Below are 24,208 nucleotides of genomic sequence, written 5' to 3'. Positions count from 1 at the left end.
GAAAAGTTACATCACTTTTGGCATTATTAAGTGTTTTTTTAACACTCAATTTTTTGGTATTGTGACGCATAATAATTAGGGAATTACCGCGCCGTACTACATTCTATTAATAAACTTAACCAAATCCTTCATTTGATTACATTACAAGTATGTGCCATGATGATGCATTGCTATGGTATAAAAAGGATATTTTTCAGTGTAGTTGGACGTCACAAGTTTTTAGCCTGCAGCTAAGAAAGAAAAAGATTACAAAAGTTTAAGGCTTTAGAAATAGATACGAACATGTTAATGAATGTTTACTTACTTTATAGCTCTAATGTAGTTCAATATTACTTAAAGGCAGTTATGACAATTAAGTTTAGATAAATGAAACAAAAAGTCGTTATATAGGGTTAAGCTTTGTTTATCTTAACTTATATATATCGTAATTTACAGATAATTAAAGCCTTAAGTAGTATAAGCAATTATGATTTACTTAATGAGCAAAGTTCTATTATTTTCCGCGATTGTAATTGGTGTAACGTCAACCTCGTTTGACCTAGAACAACGTAAGTTTTCACTTTTCGAGATTGTTTATTTAATTTTTAATAAGTATTGTTAATATTTTATTTATATTTTAGTGCCTGACCCAGTACCTGAGCTATGTTTTGAAGAGGTTGGTATGGTTTGTAGATCTAGACTTCCGCGCTGGACTTTTGATCCAGTTACAAACCAATGCAGAAATATAACGCACGGTGGTTGCGGATTCTTTAGAAATCAGTTTGAAACTAAAGAGAAGTGCGAGCAAACATGTAAAAGAAATCCATTTGACCTTAGAGATTTTAATAGTAAGTTATTTTTATTAAAGTAAACTCTGTATACTCGCCTAGCAGTCATATATCGATTTTATTTTAACTTATAACTTATAATTTTAGGTGATTCTCAGTCCTGTACCTTTCAAGCAAATTGTAAGTAGATTTGTGTTTTTACAAAGTTTTATATGTATATTTGTTGCACTATAAAATAACTCAAACTTGTTTTTAGTGGGCGGAGAATGTGAAATAGACCCTAATGTTCTCGACATCAGATTTTGTCCCGGAGCCACAAACGGTATTTCAAGTAGAGAGTGCAGGAATAGAGGTTGCTGTTACCACAACCAGTTCCAAATCTGCTACCACAAAGCAAGTACGTAGAATTTTTCTATAAAAGTGTTGTTTTTATCTTACCTACGTGTTACTCTATTGTTTAATATTATAGGTGCCTTAATTGAGGGAAAATGCGAAATAAATTATGCTTCTGAAACGGGATTTTACGGAAAGCTGAGTTTTCAGCCGCTCCAGTTTTATCCTTCAGGATGGGTTGGAAATTTACATTTCACAGCACCTGTTACTGGGTCTCTTTGCGTAAGTACAACGATATTTAAACATATGTTGCTTAAGTAACACTTCTGTTTTTATTGACAAGAATAAAAATATAGTTTTGAATAATTTTAGTTGCTGAAAGATGAAAGCGAGCCTAATGGCATTGTCTTAAAAACAAGCACTTTTAATAACCGAACAACGTTTTTAATGGAATCTACATTAGATATATACCCTGGTCAAACTACCGTAGTTTTGCTGACTGGTAGTTTCGGTAGCTCCACTGCACTTTCAAATGGAAATTGTGCTAGCATAAATACCCCATAAATAATATGATGTATGTAAAGATTATTTTTAAGAGTTGTTGTTGTTCCTTTTTTATAATTTCGAATAGTAATTTAAAACACATGTTAAAATAAAATAAATACTATTAATTGTTTTAATCCAAACAGTTCTTGAATCAAAATGTAGGTCTGATAGGGCAGGTTAGGTTTTGTTTATTTAAACAACGTAGTTAGATAAACACTCAGTATAACAAGCAAAACTGTCCTTTTATAGGTATAAAGTGTTATCTAGAAGGCTTAAATGACTTAAATTGTTACTCTTATCACGAACATTACCACATTTTAAATAAGAAAGCAATAAACTCTAATCAGACACAAAAAACAAAGGCATTCGCACAAAAAATGAAACAAGTAGTGTTTATGACGTCATCACGAGCTTGACATTGTTCTGTGTGACGTCACTGGACTTTCGTCGGTCGGCAGGGTTTGGTCCTCACTATTTTGGAATGTTACCCGCTTAATAGAAGAACGACTTACGTAAGCACTAGAACTAGTGGGTAGAGAATGAGCTTGTTTAAGCACAGAATGGTTGCTGCTGTTACTCAACGAGATCCGACGCAGGCTCGCTCTTCGCCATTCCTTTAATTCATGTACTGGGGGTAAAACGGACTGTTTAATTACCAGCAAATCAGCTGGCAATATTACCACCAATATAATAACGTGCGTACACCATTATAGGCATAGCTTTACATGATAATGAGATTTAAAAAACTTGGTATATTTTATATGATTTTTGTGTTTTGGCGCCAAATTAAAAACATAAAATGTAAACAACAGAAGACTATTCTTAGCCTGATATTAAAACAAAAAATACTTGGTTATAAATTTACCTGTGGGTGGAATACTCTGTTTTCTAGAAGAAGAAGATGAGGATAACCTCTCATTTATCTCTTCCGGATCAAACTCTTCCTCGATGCGATCCTGACGGCGTAAGGTCCCACGGTCGACCGGACAGTTCACACTGTCACTTTTCTACATACAAAAAAAGGTTTTTGCAATCAATTTTATTATAAATTAAAATTTAAAAATAATCAATTACTAAGCTTTTAAAACTATTAATACGCATGGGAAATCTAGACGATCATTTATTAATATACCTGTTTGGTAAACCGCCATCTTCTCATTCTCTGCCCATAATACATAGCGATCGAATCACTGTACTGTTTTTTCATTACTTGGCGCCGCAGCTGCGTTTCTGAAAGGCGGTTAAGAGGTCGAGGGGGTAACATGTGAGACGGGGGTGGAAACGGCTCGCTAGAAGCTGGTGTAATAAGTGATGGCTCTGACGCACTAGTCTCCTGGCACAAAAACGTTTTAAAAATGCGGTCCGTTTCCGAGTCAACGCTGCAACAAAAAATATATTTAAATAGTGACACGGTTACAAGAGATAAAAATCACTATTTTACAACATTGCTACGCTACTTATTTGGTGTGTTATATTTAAATTATTTTAGATTAATCTTCATATTTGTAGTTGTAATTATAAAGTAAGTTACCAGTAGTCCCTGTCCATGGTGTATCCACAAAATGTGGGTGACTGGTATTCCATTCGCGGATTTTTAGTCGTGTTAGACCTTCGGAACAACCTAGAAAAGCTCCTCATCCCTGAAGAGCCTCTGGAACTACTCGAATGCGAGCTCAAGCTGTCGTTTGACTCGCTTTTTGAGCTCCGACTTGACTTTCCTCTTCTTCCGATCCCGAATATTTTCATAGAAGAGGGCGAGGGTGACGTTGGGGAGGATGCTCCCGATGACGTAGTTGACTCTGGCTTGGTAGTGTACTTGCATCGCTGGTTACCATAGTAACGATAGGAAGGAGCGATTGAAGTTTGGTCATGTCCGTAATATGGAGATATAGCTATAAATAAAAAAATAAAAAATTTTAATAATTTAGTAACTATTTGGAAGTAAATTGAGTATTCTATTACTTGTTATTTGGTTTTATTACTTGTTAACCAATACTTACTGTTTCGGTAATCATCAAAGTTTTGCGGCCTTGTCACTGACTCTCTTGAATACAATTTTTGACCCCTTGGTGAAGCTGAATCAGAAGAAATTGGACTTCGTTGGTCACTTAAAAATACGTCATCAGATGACGTACTCTCGCCTCTGTGCAGCATTGGATTGTGTTTTGTGCTGGTATCTTTATAAATCTTTTCTAGGTTTGCTTTTTGGTGACTTTTAAGCTTGTCTATTTTACAAGATACTTTGTCGCTTTCAGAAGAAGTTTTAGAAATATTACTCTCCATAGGTTTGCGTTTTTGTTGTGGGGTTAGAGGCAGCGTTAAATTAGACTTAGAATCTTTGCGTTCTTTATTAATCAAACAGGCGTTGTCAGCATATGCATTAATTTCTGCAGGGTGTGTATTGTCCACGCGTGTGGTGCCAGCGCGCATCTTGTTAAAGCTGAATTGCCGCCTGCGATCGGAGGCTGGGATTGTCGATTTTTTTACTGATTGATTGCCTGCTTGGTTATTGACGCCTTCTGACATAGGGCAACATAGCAAAGCCGGTGAGCGCTCAATAATAGCGGTAGTCACTATTACATTAACCTGCCCACGAGAATAAATTCGTTACTTGTCGCCTTTAATCAAATTAAGGTTAGACTAATGAAAAGATAGGAACCGCAACTTATCGATTTAACTTGGAAGTGTAAACTAAGTTATAAGGGTACAGAAATCGCAGTGTACATGTATATTCTCTTTATAGTATTTTAAAAAAGAAAACAAAGACGAAATAATTTTTACAAGGCACAATATCGTATCATAACACACTTTTACCGGTTTGGTATTACTTGGTGTTCCAATATCAGGATCGGAACGCCTTACATCAGGACGGTGACCTTCTTTGTATTGTTTTAAAGTTTTGTCGTTGTATATTGTGGGGCTACCTTCTAATTTCCAGCTTGACGATGTTTGTCTGTCACTCTGTCTAGGAGAACAACTTTCCTGGTTTATTCCTATAAAAAGGTAATTTTTTTTTTAAAACTTAATTTGCAAAGGTTTTCAACACATAAAATGCAATGTTGCTAAATATTAAAAAAAATAGAATTTGTCATACTTTCTTCTTCAGATTCAGACGAAGCAAGGCCCCGTGAAATCAGCCTTTCCGAGCTTGGGGTGCTTCTAGGCGAGTGTTCGGTGCCGCAGTCAGTGTTGAGACTAATTCGTCTATAATCATTATCAGAACCCTCATGCATTTCCAGTCGATCGCGAGCATTTCTAATATCTATCTCGTTACATTCTAAAGAGTTTCGTAAGTCCCAAAGGTTCATACCTTTTGTAGGTATAGCACATTCTCGTTTTTCATCTTGGGGTAAAAGTTGTACGCCTTCGTCGTCCTGAATGCTCGAATTCGACGACGATTTGTTGTCTTCGTTGTTGTTGAACTTGTTGTTTTGAATCATGGTGTCAGCAGTTTCTTCAGAAGTCGACAGTGAAGAGCCTGTTATAAGATTGTGTGGTAATCGCATTTTTGTATGGTTACCAGTTGCTGAAGGATAAGTGGTTGTAACATCGTGGCTCTCGCTTAGATCGGAAGCTTGATCTTCTATCACTATAACACCACAGTCAACTGTTTCTAGTTTAAAGTTTGTAATATTTTCAGACTGGGTTTCAGTTGTATTTAGTATTTTAGGTAGGTTGTTGTCGTATACAGATTCAACAGAACCTAGACATGGCGAACAAAATGCAGTAATAGTTGGTTTTTTCAAAGTATTACCATCGATATCTACATTTTCCTGGTCGTCGATGCTTAGTGGAAATTTAGTACAGCTAGGACTTGAAGAAATTGGCTTTATCTGTGACGCAGTGGCTTCGTTTATTTCACTAGAATCGAAATAAGTGGAAGTGTTTTCCGACGAAATCGTTAATCCAATATTTACCTTGTTGGTGGCAATATTAAACGTAGCCTTAGTGTCAGTTAAATTGTTTTTCTCTAAATTTTCTTTGCCTTCAGTTGACATGTTTCTTAAACCACCAATCCTGTATCGTTTAATAGGAGATGCTGTTTCGACATCTTTTTCTGCACCTTTTTCCGAATTTTCGAGACTTCTTGCTTTTCTGAAAGAACCTAGTCGCTCTCTTATACTTTCCACTACACATGCAGCAGACTCTTTCCAAGATAATAGATTCAACGACAAGGCTGTTGAGCTATCGTTGTTACTTTTATTATTAGCATTACATTCCCCGTTTAAAATCTGTTGTTTTCGCGCAGTTTCTACTGTACTTTTTAGCCTCAGTTTTCTCATAACACTTCCAAAATCCATTAGAGTAGACTGTCTGGTCTCGGTGACCGTCATCTTGTTAATGTTTATTGAATTACAGTCGGCGTTACCTAGTACGAGCGGCCTTTCCGAAATGGAACAACCAGCCGACTGTTTTTCTAGTTTAGGTGGTGGCCTACTTTCGACGATATTTGACAGCCGCGTCGAATCTTTGATTTGATCGGAAAAGGACGGCGTGCAACTTTCGCTGCTTTCTTTAGAAGTTAAAAGAACGTCGTCAAATTGCACTATGGTATCTTCATTAGTTCTTTGATCAAAAGCAGGATCATTTACGTCCATTATTGAACTGCAATACCTTAACAGGCAACACAAGGGCGTGTAAATTCCCAAAATTAAATACCAGAATTAGCATTCTATAAAACAAATTTAAAAACAAGGTTAGTGTATAGACTACTAATAAACATAAACCCTTAGCCCCTTACAAAACAAAGGGTGACTCTTGTGTTGACACCAGACTCAAGTCATAACAAGATTACAGCGATCTCCTGCACTAAAAGCAACAGTCTTTCCGTTACCCTTTTCGAGTATACTGTGTGTTGAGCTTGTTAACGTTTTTTGACAAGCTTTAGAAATTCTCTTAAAAGCCGATCCATAAATCGATCGGCTTCTTTAAACACACTGATCATTGATTGATCAGCGTCAGCACGTCACACCTGAACTGAGGTGATTAGTGTGGTTTCGATGTCCGGAAATTATATTTTTGAGGAATTTTGTGACGCGTATGTAAAACGCCTAATATTTTATAATATTTTTCCGATAAAATAAAAAAACGTAAATTTTTTATGGTATTATGTAATTAACACTGACCTAATAACCTATATTATTATTTTAAAATCATAAAAAATATATTATTTAAATTTCAACTGTATTATTGGTATTGGCGCTTTATATTGGAATACAGTTACAATATTTCAATGTGCTGGATAATAATATAATGCCACGGAAAATTGCTTCGGTTATTTAGCTAGTGTAAATTATTAATTCGCCGTTTCCCCTATCCCCACACACATGCTTATAAGCTGATTATTATCTGACTAAAAATTTCCCATGTTTATAAATAATTACACGCCGCTCGAATGCTTTACAGGAAAAAAAACAAGCAAAAAATGTCCATAAACATAATATTATATAAATTCAATTAGTTAAAGATTTTAGCTTTTAAATAAATAACTATATTTTTATAGAAAGGAGTTTATTTAGCAATAGTTTTAATAATCGATATTTTATAATAGTGGAAAAATTCGCAAATATTTCGAAATTTAAAATTTTAACAACACGTGTTTGAAATGGCTAAGAGGTGTCAAATATAATATTGAATTTACTTTATATAAGAGCTGCATATATCTTTATTATCTGCCTAAGTGTTAAACACAATAAAATAATAATCTATCAACTAACAACTGTTTATTGGTTTTCTTGCATTACATACCCTTGTTAAACTGACTGATAGACGGAAAGATATTGATAAAATAATGCTCTCCGTTTTTACTAATTGCAATGTAATATAGGTTTGTTTAATTAAACACTCATTTCTATGCGCGACGTGTTCGAAAAATATTAACGAGCATGTGCGGTCTGCTTCTGACGAAATCAATATCTTTAAACAAAATGAATAATTCATTTAGAGGCTGTAGCTATACTCATGCATGTATGATGCTTGTTATAAAGCTGTCATAAGATAATTGCGCGTCTACTGGGTGCGTGCTGTAGAGAAAGCGTGTGGTTTTTTGCTGTTTCGTTAGGCTGATTAAAATGCCCTAGCCAAGTAAAGGGAGCATAAATACCTACCACCACTGCATTGAGAACGTAAAATATTTTTTACATGCACATGATCGTTTAGATCATGATATATTCATTAATTTTGACCTATAGCTTACTTAAATTGACCAACAAGCATGCCTTTAACGTAATATTCCCTATAGTATAACGCCCATCATCGCTTATTGTATAAGAATTACTGTCCGTCAACTAAAATATATAATTTATTTATTTATCGATTGGTTAAATTTTGCAATACTAAACAATTTTTTTGTTTTGTTGACCTATAAATTTGCTGTTGTTTTACCATAAACGGTTAATAACTGAACTTTTAAAATAATTTTAAAAAATTGGAGGAATATGTTTAAAGATTTATAAGGAAATTTCATTTTTACAAATGGTAACCTAATGCTAATGTTCTCTAAATGTTTTGACAAAAAAAAATAAAATCTTAAAAAGAAAAAATATTTTATAGGCATTCATTTTTTAATACACATGTTGGTTTAGTTTTTATATAGAACACATATTAGTTTTATTTTATTTTTTTTAATTTTAATATTTTGAGGATAAAAAAATATTATGTCCAAAATGTTTTTACACCACTCGGAACTATTAAAATACATCATCGAGGGATGTATCGTATGCACTTGTAGTTTGTAAATATCACACGTAATTCAGAAATAATGGTTGCATAATAAACAAAGAATAAAAAATCGTGCAATAGAGGCTAGTGTTTAAAAAATGGAACAACAACACAATCAAAATTAATATGAAGTGAATAGAATAGAAAACGCATTAATCTGCTATTTCGGTTAATTGCTATATTATCAAAACTGAAAAATTTTGGAACTTTTCCTAAGAAAGAAAAAAAAAAAAATTTTTTTTTATTTTTCAGTTTTATTTAATAACTTATTTAAGTAAGCATGTTAAGATGTATTTTCCTATTGGTTGGCCAAAGCATCTTTCAGTAGGAAAAGGAAGAAAGTCATGTTTGAAACGAGTTGTTTCTCTAGCTTGCAATCGTTATCGGATGCTATTTGCTGTTTTGACTGAAACTACAATAAGCATTTGGCACTGCAGAGTAAGTCAATTTATTTTAAAATGAACCCTTTTTTTGCTTTATTTAATATTTCACTTAATTTGCAAACAACAATTAATGCTTTTTGTATTCATTTACATTTTCACAGTTAAATAGTATATAAGTTTTATTTTTGTTTATATCTTTATCTTTGATGTGGGAAAGTTGAATGCGCGACTTAAATATAGAGTAACATCAGGTACTCCGACCCAGTCTCGAGTTGCCTGTGGCAGTTTGGGATATTATATATTATAATTGCCCGATAAATACCGTTTATAGCGCCTTACTCAAGGGCGCTACAGCATGAGATCAGTGGAAATTGAACCCACGACCTTATGTGTTTACAACCCTTCTTTTTCTTTTAAAATAAAATTTAAATTAATTTAACAGTTTCATACTATTAACACAAAAACTTTAACTAAGATGTTTTGTAATTTTGCAAATTTGCATTTTTATAACTGTAAAACTTTAGATATTAAATTGATTTTACTTTTTTGTAGCCTTGTGTTGAAATAGTTTGTTACCAGCGTTGTCATGAATCGATAACAGGAGTTGGATATAATGATTTGGCGGAATGGAGGCAGGATAGCAGCATGTTGGCTGTTACCGTAAGTTTATTAAATCAAAAGTTCTGGTTTAAAATGCTAGATTTTTTTTTATTAATCTCACAAAACTTTAAATTATTGTTTGGGCTAAATTTTCCTTTTTTTAAAAAAACTTGATTATTTTTAGACGAGTTTGGGATATTTACTTTTCTTTCACCTTGAGCAAGATGTAAAAGGAGACAGAGGTTTAACTTTGTATAACTATCATCAAACTAAAACCAATCAGGGAGATTCGAATGATGGAGTTCCTGCATTAAGATTATCGTTAAAAGCAAACGTTAATTATAAATCACAAATAACCAGGTAAGCTTAGTCGATAAAATTTTAGTTTTAGATTTATTTTAAAATTTAGTTTATATACCCTATTATTTTGACCATAAATTATTTGCTTATTTTTTTTATAAAATTAATGGTTAGTGTTAGAATTTAGACCCATTCACTTTATGCTATATAAAATAGATTATAAAGCTATATAGACAACAAAATTACACATATTTATGTCCAAATTTATAGGACTCAAAAATGTGTAAAAAAAAATTTTTGTGCACAGAAATTTATCATAGGCAAATATTAGTTGTGTGTTAAGACAATATTACAACAAATAAAAACTTAACAGAATATACACCTTATAATATATTTTTTAATGTGTTTTAGCTTGTCATGTGTTAATGAGGAATTATTGGTGACGTTACAAGACGGAAGACTGGAACTGTTGTTGTGGGATTCAGTGACTGAGGGATGTAAAACTGTGGCTTTATGGGATATTCCATTTTCAGTAGATCTACATGTTGCAGGTTAAAGCATTTTTTTTTTAATTTAAATTTTTGTTCTGAATTGAAAAATTTAAAAAAAAAGTATTATTTTTTTAGGTCACCAAATTAAGAATAACATTTACATACTTCATGCTGCATACAGCCATTACCTTGAAGGCTTTGCAGTTGTTCTTAGTGACGGTCGTGCAGCTTTAGTTGCTTTTTCACCCGAAAGTGATGTTGAAAGTATGACAAGAGACACAGAAATAGTGGCTTGGAATGCAAGGGGAATATGGGCTCCTGGACTTAAAAATGCAACTTGTGTAGCAGTGAATAATAAATATAGGCTGCTGGCATTCGGGACGGAAAAGTAGGTTTAAGTGTTAATTTGCAATTAAAGCGATATCAATTTTTTAGGTGGTTTAATTAATTATTACGCTAAAATTGCATAGTGGTAGGAACACTTGGCTTCATTACATTAGATCCTGGGTTCGATTCCCACTTCCATTATGTAGTAGCGCATTTAATTAAGGATCTATAAACAGTGTCAACTCCTACCTACACCTAATCAGCATCTCAATTATCAGGCAATTATAATCTATAATATCCCAAACTGCCAAAGACAACTTGGGACGGTGTCAGGGTAACTAATGTTACTCTATGTTTAGGTTGTGAAGTCAACCTTTTTCTAATTGAGGATAAATAAATATAAAAAAGAATGTAAAAATAAAATTTGTTTTATTTTTGTTTAGGGGTGATTGTTGTGTTTATGCAATAGATGATGTGACTGGAGGTTTGCAACTCTCACACACTATTGCTCTATCACCAACTCACTACCCTAACAAGTTTAAATCTGTTGGTAAGTTTAGTTAATGTTGAAACTTTATAACAATAAAAATTACATAAAGTAATAAAAAATAAAGTAATAGGTGTTGGAAATTTGTATATAACGATTTATTTGAAATAAAAACTTATTTTAATGAAAGAATAAGTATTTTTGTATATATTCTGCATAGTAAAATTAATTTTTTTGTTTTTATGTAAAAAAACTTTAAGTCGAAAATTAATTAATTATCATTTAACAAAGTATTAAATTAATATTCACATATATTATTACAAAATATGCTCTTTAAAAATTTATAAACCAGCGTTTGAAATTTACAATCATACATAGAAACTCTAACAATATTATTTTTACCACACTGGCCCTATGTAGTTATATTCAAGTACTTGCAAAATAAACAAAAGTTACGGTCAAGTGGGGAAGTTGTTTAATTAGAAATTGGTCAAAATGTCATAATGAAAATGTGTAGTGCTACTTTAAGCTCAATCAATTGCTTGTACAATTACTCGAAACTATTTATAAAATTTTTTTAAACAAAAATCAAAAATGCAAAATTTTTTTATTATTGTCATCCAATTTAATTTATTATGCATTTGTATATTAAAATATTAATAGTAATTTATACAATTTATAATAAGAGATGTTTGGTATATTGATATTTTGATAATTAATACTATTTTTAATTTGTTTTTGAAATTAAATTTTATGATAAATCTAGTTATGATTTTATTAAATAATGATTGTTAATCATACTATGATAAATATATGACTGGCATTATGCAGACTAAACAAAAAAATTAGTAGAAAAAAAATATATTACATTTCTCAAGTAAGGCTAAAATTAGCATTATCAAACCAATTTTTTTTTAATTTTTAACATATTCATCAATAATAAAATTATTTAAATTTTTTTTAGGAAATTTAATTTTAATTTTTTTTAGGAAAATAAATTTTTATTTTTTTTTAGAAATTTTATTTCAAATTTTTTTAGGAAAATTAATTTTTATTTTTTTGCAGGGTCGGTTCTTAAAATTGATTGGTCGCCTGATGGTTGTGCATTGTCATTATCTTGGTTAAAAGGAGGATTATCGATATGGAGTGTATTTGGAGCTTGTTTAATGTGCACCCTTGCTTCTGATCGAGCTTATAGTAATGATGGTTCACCAAACTTGCAAGGAGTATTTAAATCTATGGTAAAAATACTTTAAAATTTATATTTTCTTAAATTTTTTTTGAAAATAATAAAGTCTAAAAAAATTAGCTTTCCCTTTTTAAATGTTTTTAAACTATTTTTCTATAAATTTAGTTATTAAAAAAATGTTGGTTGATCTATATTACCATGAATTATTTATCTGTGTTGGTGGCTAAATATTTTATAGTTAATTAAACTTTTAATAAAAATTTTTATGCCAAATTTTTTTTAAATAATTTTTTTTTATGTTGTGTTTTTTTTCGTCTCTTATAATAATTGACTTTTTAATTAAATAGTGTTGGGGTGTAGAGGGCTACTACCTATGGTTAATCAGCGAAAGTTTGTTGTCAAAAACGTTGTCAACAACCAGCAACAACATCAACATTTCGTCCCACAACATTTCTAAAAAAAGCGACGATAAAAGCGAACAAAATACTGATATTAAAACGAACAATACGCAAATTGAACAGCCTAACTCAGAGACAAAGAAAAAAATTAATAAAAAAACTGCGCGCCGTAAACTAAACACAGAAACTGATAAACATATTAATGACGAAGCTAATGGGAGTTTAAATGGTAACAATACTGAACTTGGTCAACTTTTACAAGTGCAATTTGTCAAGAGTTCGCTTGCTATTAACCCTTGTATGGTATGTAAATAATTAATAATTTATTCAGATACCAATCAACATTTAGAACTTTAAATTTGAAATTAAACTCAAAAATCCTAGGAATTTTAAATTAAATAAAAAAAGTACTTATTACATTTTGTATCACAATTTTTAGCCAATTATAAGACTATAAAAATAACTAAATTTAATAAAAACATCTTTAAATTATCTTTTATAAAACACTTAAAAAAATTTTTTTTCTAAAAAATTTGTGTCAATATCTTTTTTTCCGTTTATATTCAGGCTAACCACTGCCACATATTGATCCATGGCGAAGACCGAATGTTTATAAGTTGTGGTGAACGTGCAAAACGGGCTTCGCTAGCGAGCAGAGTCACTAAGAAACAAAGACACGCCAACTCAGTCTCAAGTTCTCATAGATTAAACATGAGGTTGTCACCTATGAGAGAAAACCACAGATCACCTAACAGAAGGAGGTAAATTGTTTTAGGTTGTGAATATTAAATTTAAGGTACTATAAAACGGTATATGAAAATAATTAAGTTAAATTTATATTAATGGTAGGTTTAATCATAAGTTTAATATAAAAAATGTTTTAAATTAAGAAAATAAGTTTAATATAAAAAATGTTTTAAATTAATTTTTTTTTTGTATATAATTTAAAATAAATTTAAAATTTTTTTTTTTTAAATGCCTTTTTTAAATTTAAGATCAACGCCAGGGTCTTACTTTTCTGCCACTAGTGGTCTCACTCAGGCCTCCCCCTCCAGCACGATCTCTCCTATTGATGAGAGAGCACGGGGAAAGATCAAGGAAGAGGAGAATGAGGAAGAGGGGGGAATAGAGGGGGAGAAATTTGCATCAGCAGTGGCTAACAAGCAGTGGACGGTCATCCAATTTCCTTTAAATTATTTGGCAACTAATTGGCCAATTCGGGTAAGAATATTTTTTTTTAATTTTATTTATAAATAAATTTATTGGAATTACTAGTACTTTTCAGTCCTTACTGATTTTTTTTCTCCTACTTTACAATCGACCCTGATTTTCTTTCTCACTATGGTTTTTGCTAATTCTCTCTCTTACTTTATGATCTTTGCTAATTTTTCTTTGTACTTTTTGGCCCCAAATTTTTTTTTTTATACTGCTATTGTAGATTTTTTTATATAATAATTTATGCTATTGGCAATTCCTAGTGCGATTAGGTACACTAGATGTCTTCTGCCATATTTGATGAATTTTATCCATTTTGCCTATTGCCAGTGCACTGTAAACTGCACTTTATATAGTTTTAACGCTTATAAATTGAATATATATAATATTGTCTTTTAGAACCATATTAAATTTATTTTAATTTTTTGTTTTGCATACAGTTCACCGCAGTAGATGAGTCTGGTTGTTTTTTAGCAATAGCTGGTTATTACGGACTTGCACATTACACTGTTTTATCTCGAAAGTGGAAAGTATTTGGGAATATAATGCAGGAAAGAGACATGGTGGTAACAGGTAAATACCATTCTATCAAAAATAAAATCATTGAAAAGTTAAATTGTTCAAAGATTAAAAAAATTTAAAAATTTTAAAGTTAAAAAAAAATTGCATTATATATTGCTCATAATAACATGAGATATAAAATTTATTTTTTTTACTTGTCTACCAGTACAACATTTAAATTTAAAGTGCACAATAAATTAGTTTTTTTATTTATATTATGGTAGGTGGGTTAACATGGTGGAGAGAATATATAGTTGTTGCTTGTTATAATGTATCTGACCATCAAGACGAAATTCGGATTTACCCTCGTATTACTAATCTGGATAACGCATTTGCTTGTATTAGGCAAGTTAAATCACAGGTACATAAATTTTAAATTTTTCTGTAAATTAATTTTTTGCTCGTATTTTTTTATTTCTTTTTTTCTTTTATTTTAGATTCTGCTTGTGAACATATTCCAAGATTTATTAATTGTTTTTACTTATGATTGCCGAATCAGCATATTTGTTATATCTCATGATGATAAAATGTAAGTGGTTGTAATGTTAAACTGACATAAAACAGAAAAATATATCATGGTTATTAATTTTATATAAATTTTCTTAAAATGTTTTTTTTTTTAGAAAACATCGGCCTTCAGTCCAACTTCGCACCCTACAAGAAATCTCTATGGCTCGATATGTACCCTACCCTGCCCTAGTGGCCTCTGTGACCCTGACTGCTCTTCACATGGACACCACCACTAGAAGGTCAACCTCATCTGCTGCATCCGGATCGTTTCTCCAGAGAGAAACTGAAGTGATTATTGTGAATGTTGCAGGTACTAAACCTTTTTTTTATGATTTTTTAGGCCTTCTAAAAATTGAAATTTATTTTATTACTAGGAAGATTATTGTTCCTCCAAAGAGCAATGGATGAGGAGGAAGAAGTGGGAGGAGTAGGAGAAGGCGACTGGAGTGCAATGAAGTTTAATTCTCCAGTTGTTCTTGCCTCCTGTGTTGAGAATATCTGGACAACTCCACATAAAAACAAGTAAAAAAAAATTTAATTTTTTAAAAATTTTTTAAATTTAAAACAAAATTTTTATAAAGAGCAAAAGTCCACCTCACTGATGCTCTCTGGTTGGGATGCGGTGGAGCCGGGATCAGAGTCTGGATACCACTCTTTCCTCCTCGTCACTCGAGGCATCTGAGTGCAGATGGACCCAACAGAAGAGGATTTCCAACTCAACTCCTCACAGCTCGTAGGATCACACTCACCTTTACACTCGACTCTTGTTATCCACTCGCTGTGTTGTTTAACGAGGCTGTTATACTCGGAGTAACTTGTGAGACGGTAAGTTTGAAGTAAAATTAAAAATTAAAGATATTAAGAAAACAATTTTTGTAGATTCGTAATTTACTGCACGTTTTTTACTTTTTTGGTGTCTCGTAAATTAGAGTACCTTGGATTTTTTTACATTTATTTATTCTTGATGTGGGAAGGTTGACTTTACGACCTAAACATAGGGTAACATTAGTTACCCAACCAATCTTGAATGGTCTCAGGACATCATCTAGTAAAGCCAAATTTTTTGACCATTTTATTCGCATTTGAAAGCTAACTTTGTTTCAGTCCTAATATTTTGATCATAAAATTGTTCTGGTTTTTAAACCTAAAATTTATATTTTTCCTTTAGTTGCAATATCAGAATGTAGAGATGCAAGATAACGAAGAAAAACGAAGCTCGTTACAATTTTCAACCATCGAACGAACTTGTGAAATATTTTTACATCAGGTAAGTTAAAAAAAACAATAAAAAATGCAAAATTAAGTAATGTTTAGGCGTCTTATTGCTATTTAAAACTTTTTTATCTGTAATTTATACAAAACTTAATTCTGTATTCATATATTTTTTTCATTTTTGTAATTTTAATTTTTAACTAATTTTTCTGATTTAAATTTTAAGATTTTACTTCAACTTTTAAGAAGAAATTTAGGCAGTCATGCCTTACAGTTAGCTGCTACTTGTAGGAATTTAACTTGTTTTCCTCATGTGCTTGAACTTATGTTACATGAAGTAAGTAAAACTATTTATCATAATATTTCAGAATTTTGAGTTAAATTTTTAGTTGAGTTGAACTTTGAGTTAAATTTTAAGTTAAGTTGTGGTAAATTTTAAGTCGAAGTAAAATTTGAGTTACATTTTAAGGTAAGTTAAGTTAAATTTTGAGTTTCAGTTTGTGATGTAAAATTTTTTTTTAGGTTTTGGAGGAGGAGGCCACTGCATCGGAGCCAATCATGGATCCTCTACTTCCCACAATCATCAAATTCCTGGAGGAGTTTCCAGAGTATCTTCAGACCATCGTGCATTGTACTCGGAAGACTGAAATTGCATTGTGGGAATATTTGTTCAACTCCGTTGGAAGTCCAAGAGAATTATTTGAGGTTTTTAAACTTTTTCATAAAAATATAATTTTTTAATTTTTTTTTTAAATTAATTTTCATATTTTTTAAATACTTTTCTAATTTTTTTGTTTTTAGGAATGTTTGGAATTAGGTCAACTTGAAACTGCTGCCTCGTATCTTATTATTTTACAAAACTTAGAACAACTTTCCGTGGCTCGCCAGGATGCCACAAGATTGTTCGATCAAGCGTTACAAAGTCAACAGTGGGAGCTGGCCAATGATATCGCAAGATTTTTAAGAGCAATAGGTAAGCTTAAGATTTTACCTTTTAAATATTTTTTTTTGTCAATTATTTTAAAATTCTTGCACTTGAAATAACTGTATTTTAAATTGTTTTTTTTTTTATGACAATTTTTTATTCTATTTTGTGCAACTGTTTTTTTTTATTTTTAAAATTTGAAATTAATTTTTTTTTAATATTTTGTAAAAAAGTTCAAGATGAGTTATTGGAAGAATTATGTCGAAGTGGTATTTTAATATTGGTGATAGTACAATTAGTAAATACCTAAAAAACTAGTTCAAAATAAAAAAAAAATTAAATAATTTAATTAGTTTTATGGTTTAGTTTTAAATTAAAATATGAAGTATAGTTAGTTGGTTTTGGGTAGTTTTATTTAAATAGACCTTTATGTTATTTTTTGGCTAAATAAATGTATTATTCATATAAAACGCATTCAGAAATCAAGGATAAAAAAATATTCATAAAGTAAAAAAATTCTTCATAAGTTGTTCAAAAATTTTTCAAAAAAAAATTTCAAAAAAAATTAATTTTTTTTTAATAGGTGATGGAGATGCAAGTGCCACCCCCAGACACCCTACTTTACTAAACGCTAACATTTACCCCGCCGTTGCCCCCATACATAACACCCCAGCTGAACAAGAATCATTTAAATTCAGGTTTGTATCAAAGTTGTTTTTGTTTGGTTAGGTGATAGTGTTTTGATCTTTATGGTTTTAGAAATTTTTGAATGAATTTTAGGATTTTATTTTTTCCAGTTTCTGGTGTAAAAAAGTTTTTTATTTCCTATAAAAGGGAGGGAAGAGGTATAGATTTATAATGGCTTGTGTGATTACAAAAAAATTCTGGTAACACATTTAAAAAAAGATAAAAAAAAATTTGGGTTAAAAAATTTTGGTATCTTTGTAAAATGATCTCCACTTTCTAACCAAGTATTGACGAGCGCAAATCACTGGTCACCCGACAATATAGTATGGCCCCCACTCACGACAAAGCTAAGCAACACAAAGAGTTTCCAAAGCGAGCTACCTCTACTCGTAGTGCTCCTACCACACCCGCTATTAACTTAATCGAATTTAGGTCAGATCGCAATTCAAAAACTAATATGCAACGCAAACTAAAAATCATGCTAACCAGAACACTTAACTGAGTTTTTTTTGCAGACTAAACTTTGTTAAATTCACAACTAAAATAAGCTAATTTATGTTTTTTATTAAAAATTGACAATTTTTGCATATTTAATTAAACAACTAAACTCTAATACTGGCACACAAATTAAAATTTTAAAACTAACCCCATATTTCATAATTTTTGATGCCTTTTTTCTTAAAACTTGACTTTATTGGGGTGAATATAACAATAAAGTAGCAACTTCCTTACTAACTTTCGAACAGCTCAAAATCTCAAAGTAGTAACCCATGTACGCCGGAAGACATTGCTACAACCCCTGTTGCGCACATGAATCGCCGACTCACCTCGAGAAGTTATACCGAGTCATACTTTGATCTGCATCCAAGTAAAAGTCCTTCATCCTCTTCTACTATAACATCTCCTGTTGCGCAGACGCAAGTTGGACTCCATCATCCTTATATTCATCGTTATCCTGTAAGTTATTTTTATTTTAAAAAAAAAAAATTTTAAGATTTTTTTTATTTTTTGTAAAAAAAATTTTTCAGTAAAATTTTTTTTTTTTTTTTTTTTAAATAAAAATTTGTAATTTTTTATATTTTAGGAGCACCCCCACGTGCATAGGACATTGCAACATTCAGTTAGTCACCCTATAACTAATTCTAGCAATCGTTATAAACGGTAATAAAAAATAATTTTTGTAATAACACCATTTGTGTTTTAGATATACCCATATTAAAAAAAAATTATATGAATTTTTATTTTTTAATAGTAAGATAAAAAATATTTTTTATGCTTTTTTAAATTTTTTTACAGGATTATTTTTTGACTTTTTCTTGAACTAACATCTACTTTGAGCTTACTAACATATTGCTTGCGACATTTGCATGAAAATTTAATAACTAAATATTAGTTAAAATTAAAATACATTAATAAATACTTGTACTTTAATATAATTTTTTTTGTCTTAACTATTTTTAAATTATGTGATACGAAATTGTTTTCAATATAGATTGTCAGGGGAAAAAGAAATATTAAATAAAGAACAAGTGGCTTCAGATTGTGCTGAACATTATTTTCTTGATGTAATCTTAGCTAGACAAGTAATTTAAATTTATTTATATATAATCTTAATTTTTTTAATTATTTTGCAGAAAGAAATATTACTATACGCTCGTTAAATAAAAAATGTTATTGATTTAATAAATTTTTAGTTTTTTTAATATTTTTTGTAACTTTTTTACTTACCATTGGTAATAAAATTGTTTTTTTTACAATTTAAAAAAAAAACTTTTTAGTGTGTTATTTATATACATTCAAATACTCGATATTAATTTAAGATTTAAAAAAAAAAATTAAAAAAAATTTATTTCCAGGCACGGAAAATGTTGAGCGAGCGAAGAATTAAAAATCTTGGAACATTTGCAGCTTATGTTGACTTCCAACTTGTACCCTGGTTAAGAAAGGAAAGATGTAGGGCTGCTAAGTAAGTTTTATCAACCCAAAATTTGCAGTCTTTGAGGCTATACCTCAAATTTCATTTATCGATGTGCTTTTTTAAATTTTATATATTTTGTTATTGGTGTATTTATTTTTTTTGTTTACATTTTTATATGTGTTAAAGGGTTGAAGACGCTATTACAAGTTTTGAAAGTCTGCATTGCGATTTTGAGTGGCCCTACCCAGCATTCACTCACTCAAGAAATCGAAACAGTATAAACAGTGGTACATATTACAAAATTAAATTACTTAATGTAAATTAAAATTTGTAAAAAAATCAGTTAATTTTTAGGTTTTGAATAAATATATTTTAAATTTCCATTTTTTTGAAAAAAAATCCGACTTTGTGTTTTTTTTTTTTGAAGGTGGAACGCCGAAACATTCTCAATCTTACACCGACCTCGGTTCTATTCAAAGTAGAGGGCCGACAGTTGACAATAATTTATTAGTACAATCACAATCTCTTTATTTCTCACAAGCAAAAAGAAATGGCAAGTTTTTTATTTGGAATTTACACAAATTTAAAAAAATATAAAACAATATTTAAAAATGCATTTAAAAGCATTTTAGATGACCTTTTAAAATTTATGATTTAGAAAAATACCCGAAATTTAATTAATTTTTTAAATGTTTTAGATAAATTATCCAGTTTATCCCCAAAGCGGGTTTACAACTTACAAGATGGAGGAAGCATTGGAACAGATGAAGAGACTGGAAGCGGGATATTAACTCTACTCTCAACCAAGGAAACGGGATCAACTCTTACCCTCACCACGATAACCTCCGAGGTCTCGGAGTCGAGTTATACCTACGAGGATTCGACTTTTGGAGCAACATCGGAAGATTTACAGGATAATGTATCGCCGGCGATTATGGATTATAACGATAAGAGGGGTTCACCTAGAGCGGAAATGCAGTTACAGTAAGTATAAATATTTATTTTTTTAAATACTAGCTAAATGCCTGTCCAACTGGTTGCATTTTTTTTCCTGATTGCTTACTATTGAATTACTTACAATAAAATATGACTGCAAATTGGATTTATATACCCTTATACATTTTAAAGGTCTATAAAATGAACCTACATATAAATTTATTAAGTAAAGTTATTAACTTTTTTAAATTGCAAACTGCTTCTACAATGTTTGAATATTAGTGATTTGGTGATATTACCTGAATATAGACTTGGCAACTCGGCAAAATATCTAAATTAGCTTTTGCAGAAGGTTTTTTTAATTTTTGTTATTCTTTTTTAGATATTTGCTTGAGCTTTTCCTTGAATCTTTATGCTTGGAGTGGTCAGTGTTAATATGTCTTATGTTAAGAGTGCCCTATCATATGGACAGATTGGTTAAAACCATCAACGTTAAAGAAAGTAGCGATTTTAGTGAAGCGTTAATTCCACTGGAGGTCCTACAGCGCACTAGGGACTGTTTATTACAAATCGAAAAATGGGCGATATCACATTGGTACTTGAATTAAATTTTATTATTATTTTTTATAAATCAATTTTTTTGTTTTTTTAAATCGAAATTTTTTTCAGTCCTGGTTATAAAGCAGTATTGATTCAATTAAATACATATATACAATCTATTTATGACATCACAAACTCACGAGAAGTCGCTCATGCTGAACAGCAAGCTATATTAGCCAACCAACATGTAAGTAAATAATCAGAGAATTTTTTTTAAAATGAGAATTTTTTTTAAAATTTTATTGTTTTTAAAATTTTAAAGAAGTCCCCTAACATAAACCTGAATCAAGTACAACCAACAACTCAACAAATACCAAAAGTAGAAGAAACTAATTCTTCAACTTCAAACCTACAAACAACCAGTAGCACAAAGGTATTAAAAAAGAAACTTTTGTTAAGTTTTTGAAAATTTTTTTAAAAATTATTTTTTGTAGCGACGACAAATTGTGCCGGGGTCAGCAGTTCATTATGAAGACGCAGCATCTTCCTTTGGAAATAAATCCTCCGAGTCTCCTCCTCGAATCTCTTCTGATAAAAAATCTCCTGCATCCATGATGGAGAGGACACGAAGATCTAGCGAACCTTGCGAGAACAATACCGATTGTTTAGTCACAAACGGTGAATCTGCTCACACAAGGACTCCCTCCTCTCCTGCTAAGCTCCTGTCTCCAGAGCAAACTCCTCTTCCAAAGAGCAAAATTTCTTCTCAGGAGGAAAATAACGAGGATATAGAATCAAATTCTACTCCACAATCTTTAGATCATTCAGATGGTGGGATTGAAGATTTTGATGATCTTAGCGAGGAGGATGAAGAGGAGGGTAACGGATGCGCAGTTTCATGATTTTTTCTCCTCATCCAAAATTTATTTTTATTTGATGGAATATATATATTTTTAGCAAATTTTTCCTTTTTTTAATCTTAAAATGTGTTACAGTATCTGCAAGTTGTTGGTATTGGGTAATTATATAACTACTTATTTTTATTTATTTTGTTACTGAATTGCACTTGAATACTGGTAACATTCAAAAAAGCAGCTCAAAGTACTGCTTCAATAAATTGTAATGGTTTTAAAATATTAAATAATACCCTATTAGATTTTGTTGCATTTGTAATAATAATACATGTGCAAACCTAAATGCTAAAATGGGTGCAATTTTAATTTACTATCCTAACTAAATATGACATTTATTTTTACCATGCTTTTTACAGTGAAGACATAGAATTATTGAACTAACTTGATTAGTATTGTTATTGTACCTCCTTATTGTAGTAAAGTTCGCACACTTCTTAGTGTGTTGTATATCATGCTCGCTTCATATAAATTATTTAACTACGAATAAAAGTCTAAAGAATCGCCTTAAAAACACAATTTTTTTTTTGAACTTTGTTTTTTTTTCGCCACATTGTTTAACGTCGTTGTAGTGATGACGTCATGCTTACTCGTGAGCATCGCGAGCGTGACTCAGCAGTTTTTCCTCGGTCGTGAACCCGATGTTACAACCGCAGCACATGTACGCCTTGCTATCCCAGTCGTCGGTCTGATCCATTCTACCTTCCTCTATTATCATGGTTTGGGGACTAATGGAATATTCCTCACTTTGGGTAGGTTCCTTACTTTCTTCAGCGGTTTTTGGCGACTTTTCCGACTGTTTGAAAGAAGTTTTAGCCGTATGTGGTTTTTCTGGATGACACTGCTGCAGGTGATTTCTGTAATCTTCGACCCAGCGAAACCAAATATCGCATTTTCCACATTTTTGGTATTTAGCCTAAATAAAAAAATTGCATGGCTAAGAAAGGATTCAAAATAAGATTAACAGTTAACTTACCCTGTAGTCTAAAGTAGTTGTAGTCTTACCGGCTTCCTAAAAAAACATTAAAAAAGAATAAATGTATGTTACATTTTTTTATTATGAGGTAAAAAATGGCGTTTTTTGTATTTCTTTACTTAAAACATCTAGTAATTTTATCCTGCAAATTTATACTAAATATTTAGTTTTAACTAAACTGTCATATATAATTAGTTTTAATTACATCTCTAAAATGGCATCTCGAGAAATGCTTATTTCTGTAACTTTTCTTTTTAAACCTCTTTCTGCAAAGTATACATTCCAAGTCGCTTAATGGCCGCTGTGGGTGACTCTGTTAAAAACAAATATCTTAATTGTAACAGTAAGCTATACTATTTCTAATACTAACTCTGGTTAGACGTAATTAAGTATTTAAACTAGTGTCCCCAAATATACCTCCAAGATATGTTTTAACAATTCTTCTTCACGTTCACAACCGAATCCGCACCACGAACAACGGTGCCTGTCGACTGCTCCATGAATACTTTCCTCATGCAACTTTAACATGAGCATAGAGCTCATTTTGGTGTGGCAATATCTGCAACGAGCTCCGCCTCGGCCATAGGGCTGCGATTCTGTATATATATAGTAAGCTAGCTTTAAACTGCTACGTTTTAAGGCTTAATAGGAAAACAGCGACTTGTTACTTTATTGTGTTATACAGATCAGTTATGGCAAGACTAAACTCCAGCGGTTTTATTTTTACTAAATTGTAACAAGGAAAACATCGTTTTTACGTGATATTGGCGATTGAAAATCACTTCTAGGGTGAGCTGCATTGTAGTCAGCGCTCCTATTTGGATACTGTGCCGCTAAATACCCGCCTGGTTGACCGAAAAGTGAAGAGCTAGACATGTTGTTGCTGTCCAAACTGGCACTAGCGTTTGGGTGAACAGGTTTGGTAAGCAACTGCGATAAGATTAAGCGGTTGTTGGTAAGTTAAAACTAACTGACTACTAACTCAAAATAGACAAATAATTGTCTTTTATCTCCATAGCTAAATAGGGTATGTCATATTTTTACCTGCATTGCAGTATAAGGATATACGTTTGAGGATCCAGAATTCGTTGCTTTGGCAAATCCTTGACCTTCATTTTCGGGTAACGAATACAAACTTTCGGACATATTAGATGGTCCTAGTCAACAAAATGTGTTAAAAATCCAAATAAAATGAAGATTTTTGGAGTAGAAAATTCTACAAAATGAATGCTGTGTTGATGACATCACAGACGACATTGTTGATTTAGAACGGAGG

The 24,208-nt window shown here is 31.2% G+C and overlaps 3 protein-coding genes across 6 annotated transcripts; 2 read left to right on the top strand and 1 right to left on the bottom strand.

Moving 5' to 3' along the window:
* Positions 1 to 433: 433 nt before the first annotated feature.
* Positions 434 to 1,780, top strand: LOC145744726 (uncharacterized). Its single transcript, XM_082562658.1, has 6 exons — positions 434 to 548; positions 621 to 827; positions 915 to 947; positions 1,024 to 1,164; positions 1,237 to 1,382; positions 1,473 to 1,780. The coding sequence occupies exons 1-6, from the start codon at positions 467 to 469 to the stop codon at positions 1,662 to 1,664; spliced, it is 801 nt and encodes a 266-aa protein (XP_082418784.1). The 5' UTR covers positions 434 to 466; the 3' UTR covers positions 1,665 to 1,780.
* Positions 1,781 to 1,962: 182 nt separating this feature from the next.
* Positions 1,963 to 6,244, bottom strand: LOC145745119 (uncharacterized). Its single transcript, XM_082563113.1, has 7 exons — positions 4,741 to 6,244; positions 4,461 to 4,639; positions 3,647 to 4,232; positions 3,178 to 3,538; positions 2,779 to 3,025; positions 2,512 to 2,653; positions 1,963 to 2,274 (listed from the first exon to the last, which is right to left on the bottom strand). The coding sequence occupies exons 1-7, from the start codon at positions 6,242 to 6,244 to the stop codon at positions 2,051 to 2,053; spliced, it is 3,243 nt and encodes a 1,080-aa protein (XP_082419239.1). The 3' UTR covers positions 1,963 to 2,050.
* Positions 6,245 to 8,623: 2,379 nt separating this feature from the next.
* On the top strand, positions 8,624 to 22,462 carry LOC145744722 (guanine nucleotide exchange factor subunit RIC1-like). Of its 4 annotated transcripts, none has more exons than XM_082562651.1 (33): positions 8,624 to 8,804; positions 9,302 to 9,409; positions 9,534 to 9,709; positions 10,061 to 10,200; positions 10,276 to 10,528; positions 10,911 to 11,017; positions 12,020 to 12,195; positions 12,491 to 12,844; positions 13,109 to 13,302; positions 13,537 to 13,762; positions 14,197 to 14,329; positions 14,542 to 14,678; positions 14,755 to 14,846; positions 14,941 to 15,137; positions 15,202 to 15,349; positions 15,409 to 15,652; positions 15,996 to 16,094; positions 16,266 to 16,376; positions 16,562 to 16,744; positions 16,841 to 17,012; positions 17,548 to 17,662; positions 17,937 to 18,083; positions 18,398 to 18,608; positions 18,736 to 18,812; positions 19,144 to 19,234; positions 19,508 to 19,617; positions 19,756 to 19,856; positions 19,997 to 20,122; positions 20,268 to 20,553; positions 20,888 to 21,100; positions 21,175 to 21,292; positions 21,371 to 21,478; positions 21,540 to 22,462. In XM_082562651.1, exons 1-33 carry the CDS (start codon positions 8,655 to 8,657, stop codon positions 21,945 to 21,947), a joined length of 5,511 nt encoding a protein of 1,836 aa, XP_082418777.1. In that variant the 5' UTR covers positions 8,624 to 8,654; the 3' UTR covers positions 21,948 to 22,462. The 4 variants fall into 4 exon arrangements, with proteins under 4 accessions (XP_082418777.1, XP_082418776.1, XP_082418778.1 ...); XM_082562650.1 differs by having other exon boundaries at positions 21,368 to 21,478; XM_082562652.1 differs by lacking the exon at positions 17,937 to 18,083 and having other exon boundaries at positions 21,368 to 21,478.
* Positions 22,463 to 24,208: the final 1,746 nt, after the last annotated feature.

This window comes from Corella eumyota, chromosome 3 (genome assembly GCF_963082875.1).
Source record: "Corella eumyota chromosome 3, kaCorEumy4.1, whole genome shotgun sequence".
NCBI lineage: Eukaryota > Metazoa > Chordata > Ascidiacea > Phlebobranchia > Corellidae > Corella > Corella eumyota.
The sequence above is the reverse complement of the archived record's forward strand: the minus strand, read 5'-3'. Positions and strand labels throughout refer to the sequence as shown.

Excerpts from the sequence above, each read along its gene's own strand:
- LOC145744726 (XM_082562658.1), top strand. The coding sequence starts at position 467 with ATGATTTACTTAATGAGCAAAGTTCTATTATTTTCCGCGATTGTAATT. Across the intron at positions 549-620 it reads CTCGTTTGACCTAGAACAAC|TGCCTGACCCAGTACCTGAG; the intron begins GTAAGTTTTCAC and ends TTTATATTTTAG. Across the intron at positions 1,165-1,236 it reads AATCTGCTACCACAAAGCAA|GTGCCTTAATTGAGGGAAAA; the intron begins GTACGTAGAATT and ends TTAATATTATAG.
- LOC145745119 (XM_082563113.1), bottom strand. The coding sequence starts at position 6,244 with ATGGACGTAAATGATCCTGCTTTTGATCAAAGAACTAATGAAGATACC. Across the intron at positions 4,640-4,740 it reads GTCTGAATCTGAAGAAGAAA|GAATAAACCAGGAAAGTTGT; the intron begins GTATGACAAATT and ends ACCTTTTTATAG. Across the intron at positions 3,026-3,177 it reads ACCATGGACAGGGACTACTG|CGTTGACTCGGAAACGGACC; the intron begins GTAACTTACTTT and ends TTTTTGTTGCAG.
- LOC145744722 (XM_082562650.1), top strand. The coding sequence starts at position 8,655 with ATGTATTTTCCTATTGGTTGGCCAAAGCATCTTTCAGTAGGAAAAGGA. Across the intron at positions 10,201-10,275 it reads AGTAGATCTACATGTTGCAG|GTCACCAAATTAAGAATAAC; the intron begins GTTAAAGCATTT and ends TTATTTTTTTAG. Across the intron at positions 21,479-21,539 it reads AAACAACCAGTAGCACAAAG|CGACGACAAATTGTGCCGGG; the intron begins GTATTAAAAAAG and ends TATTTTTTGTAG.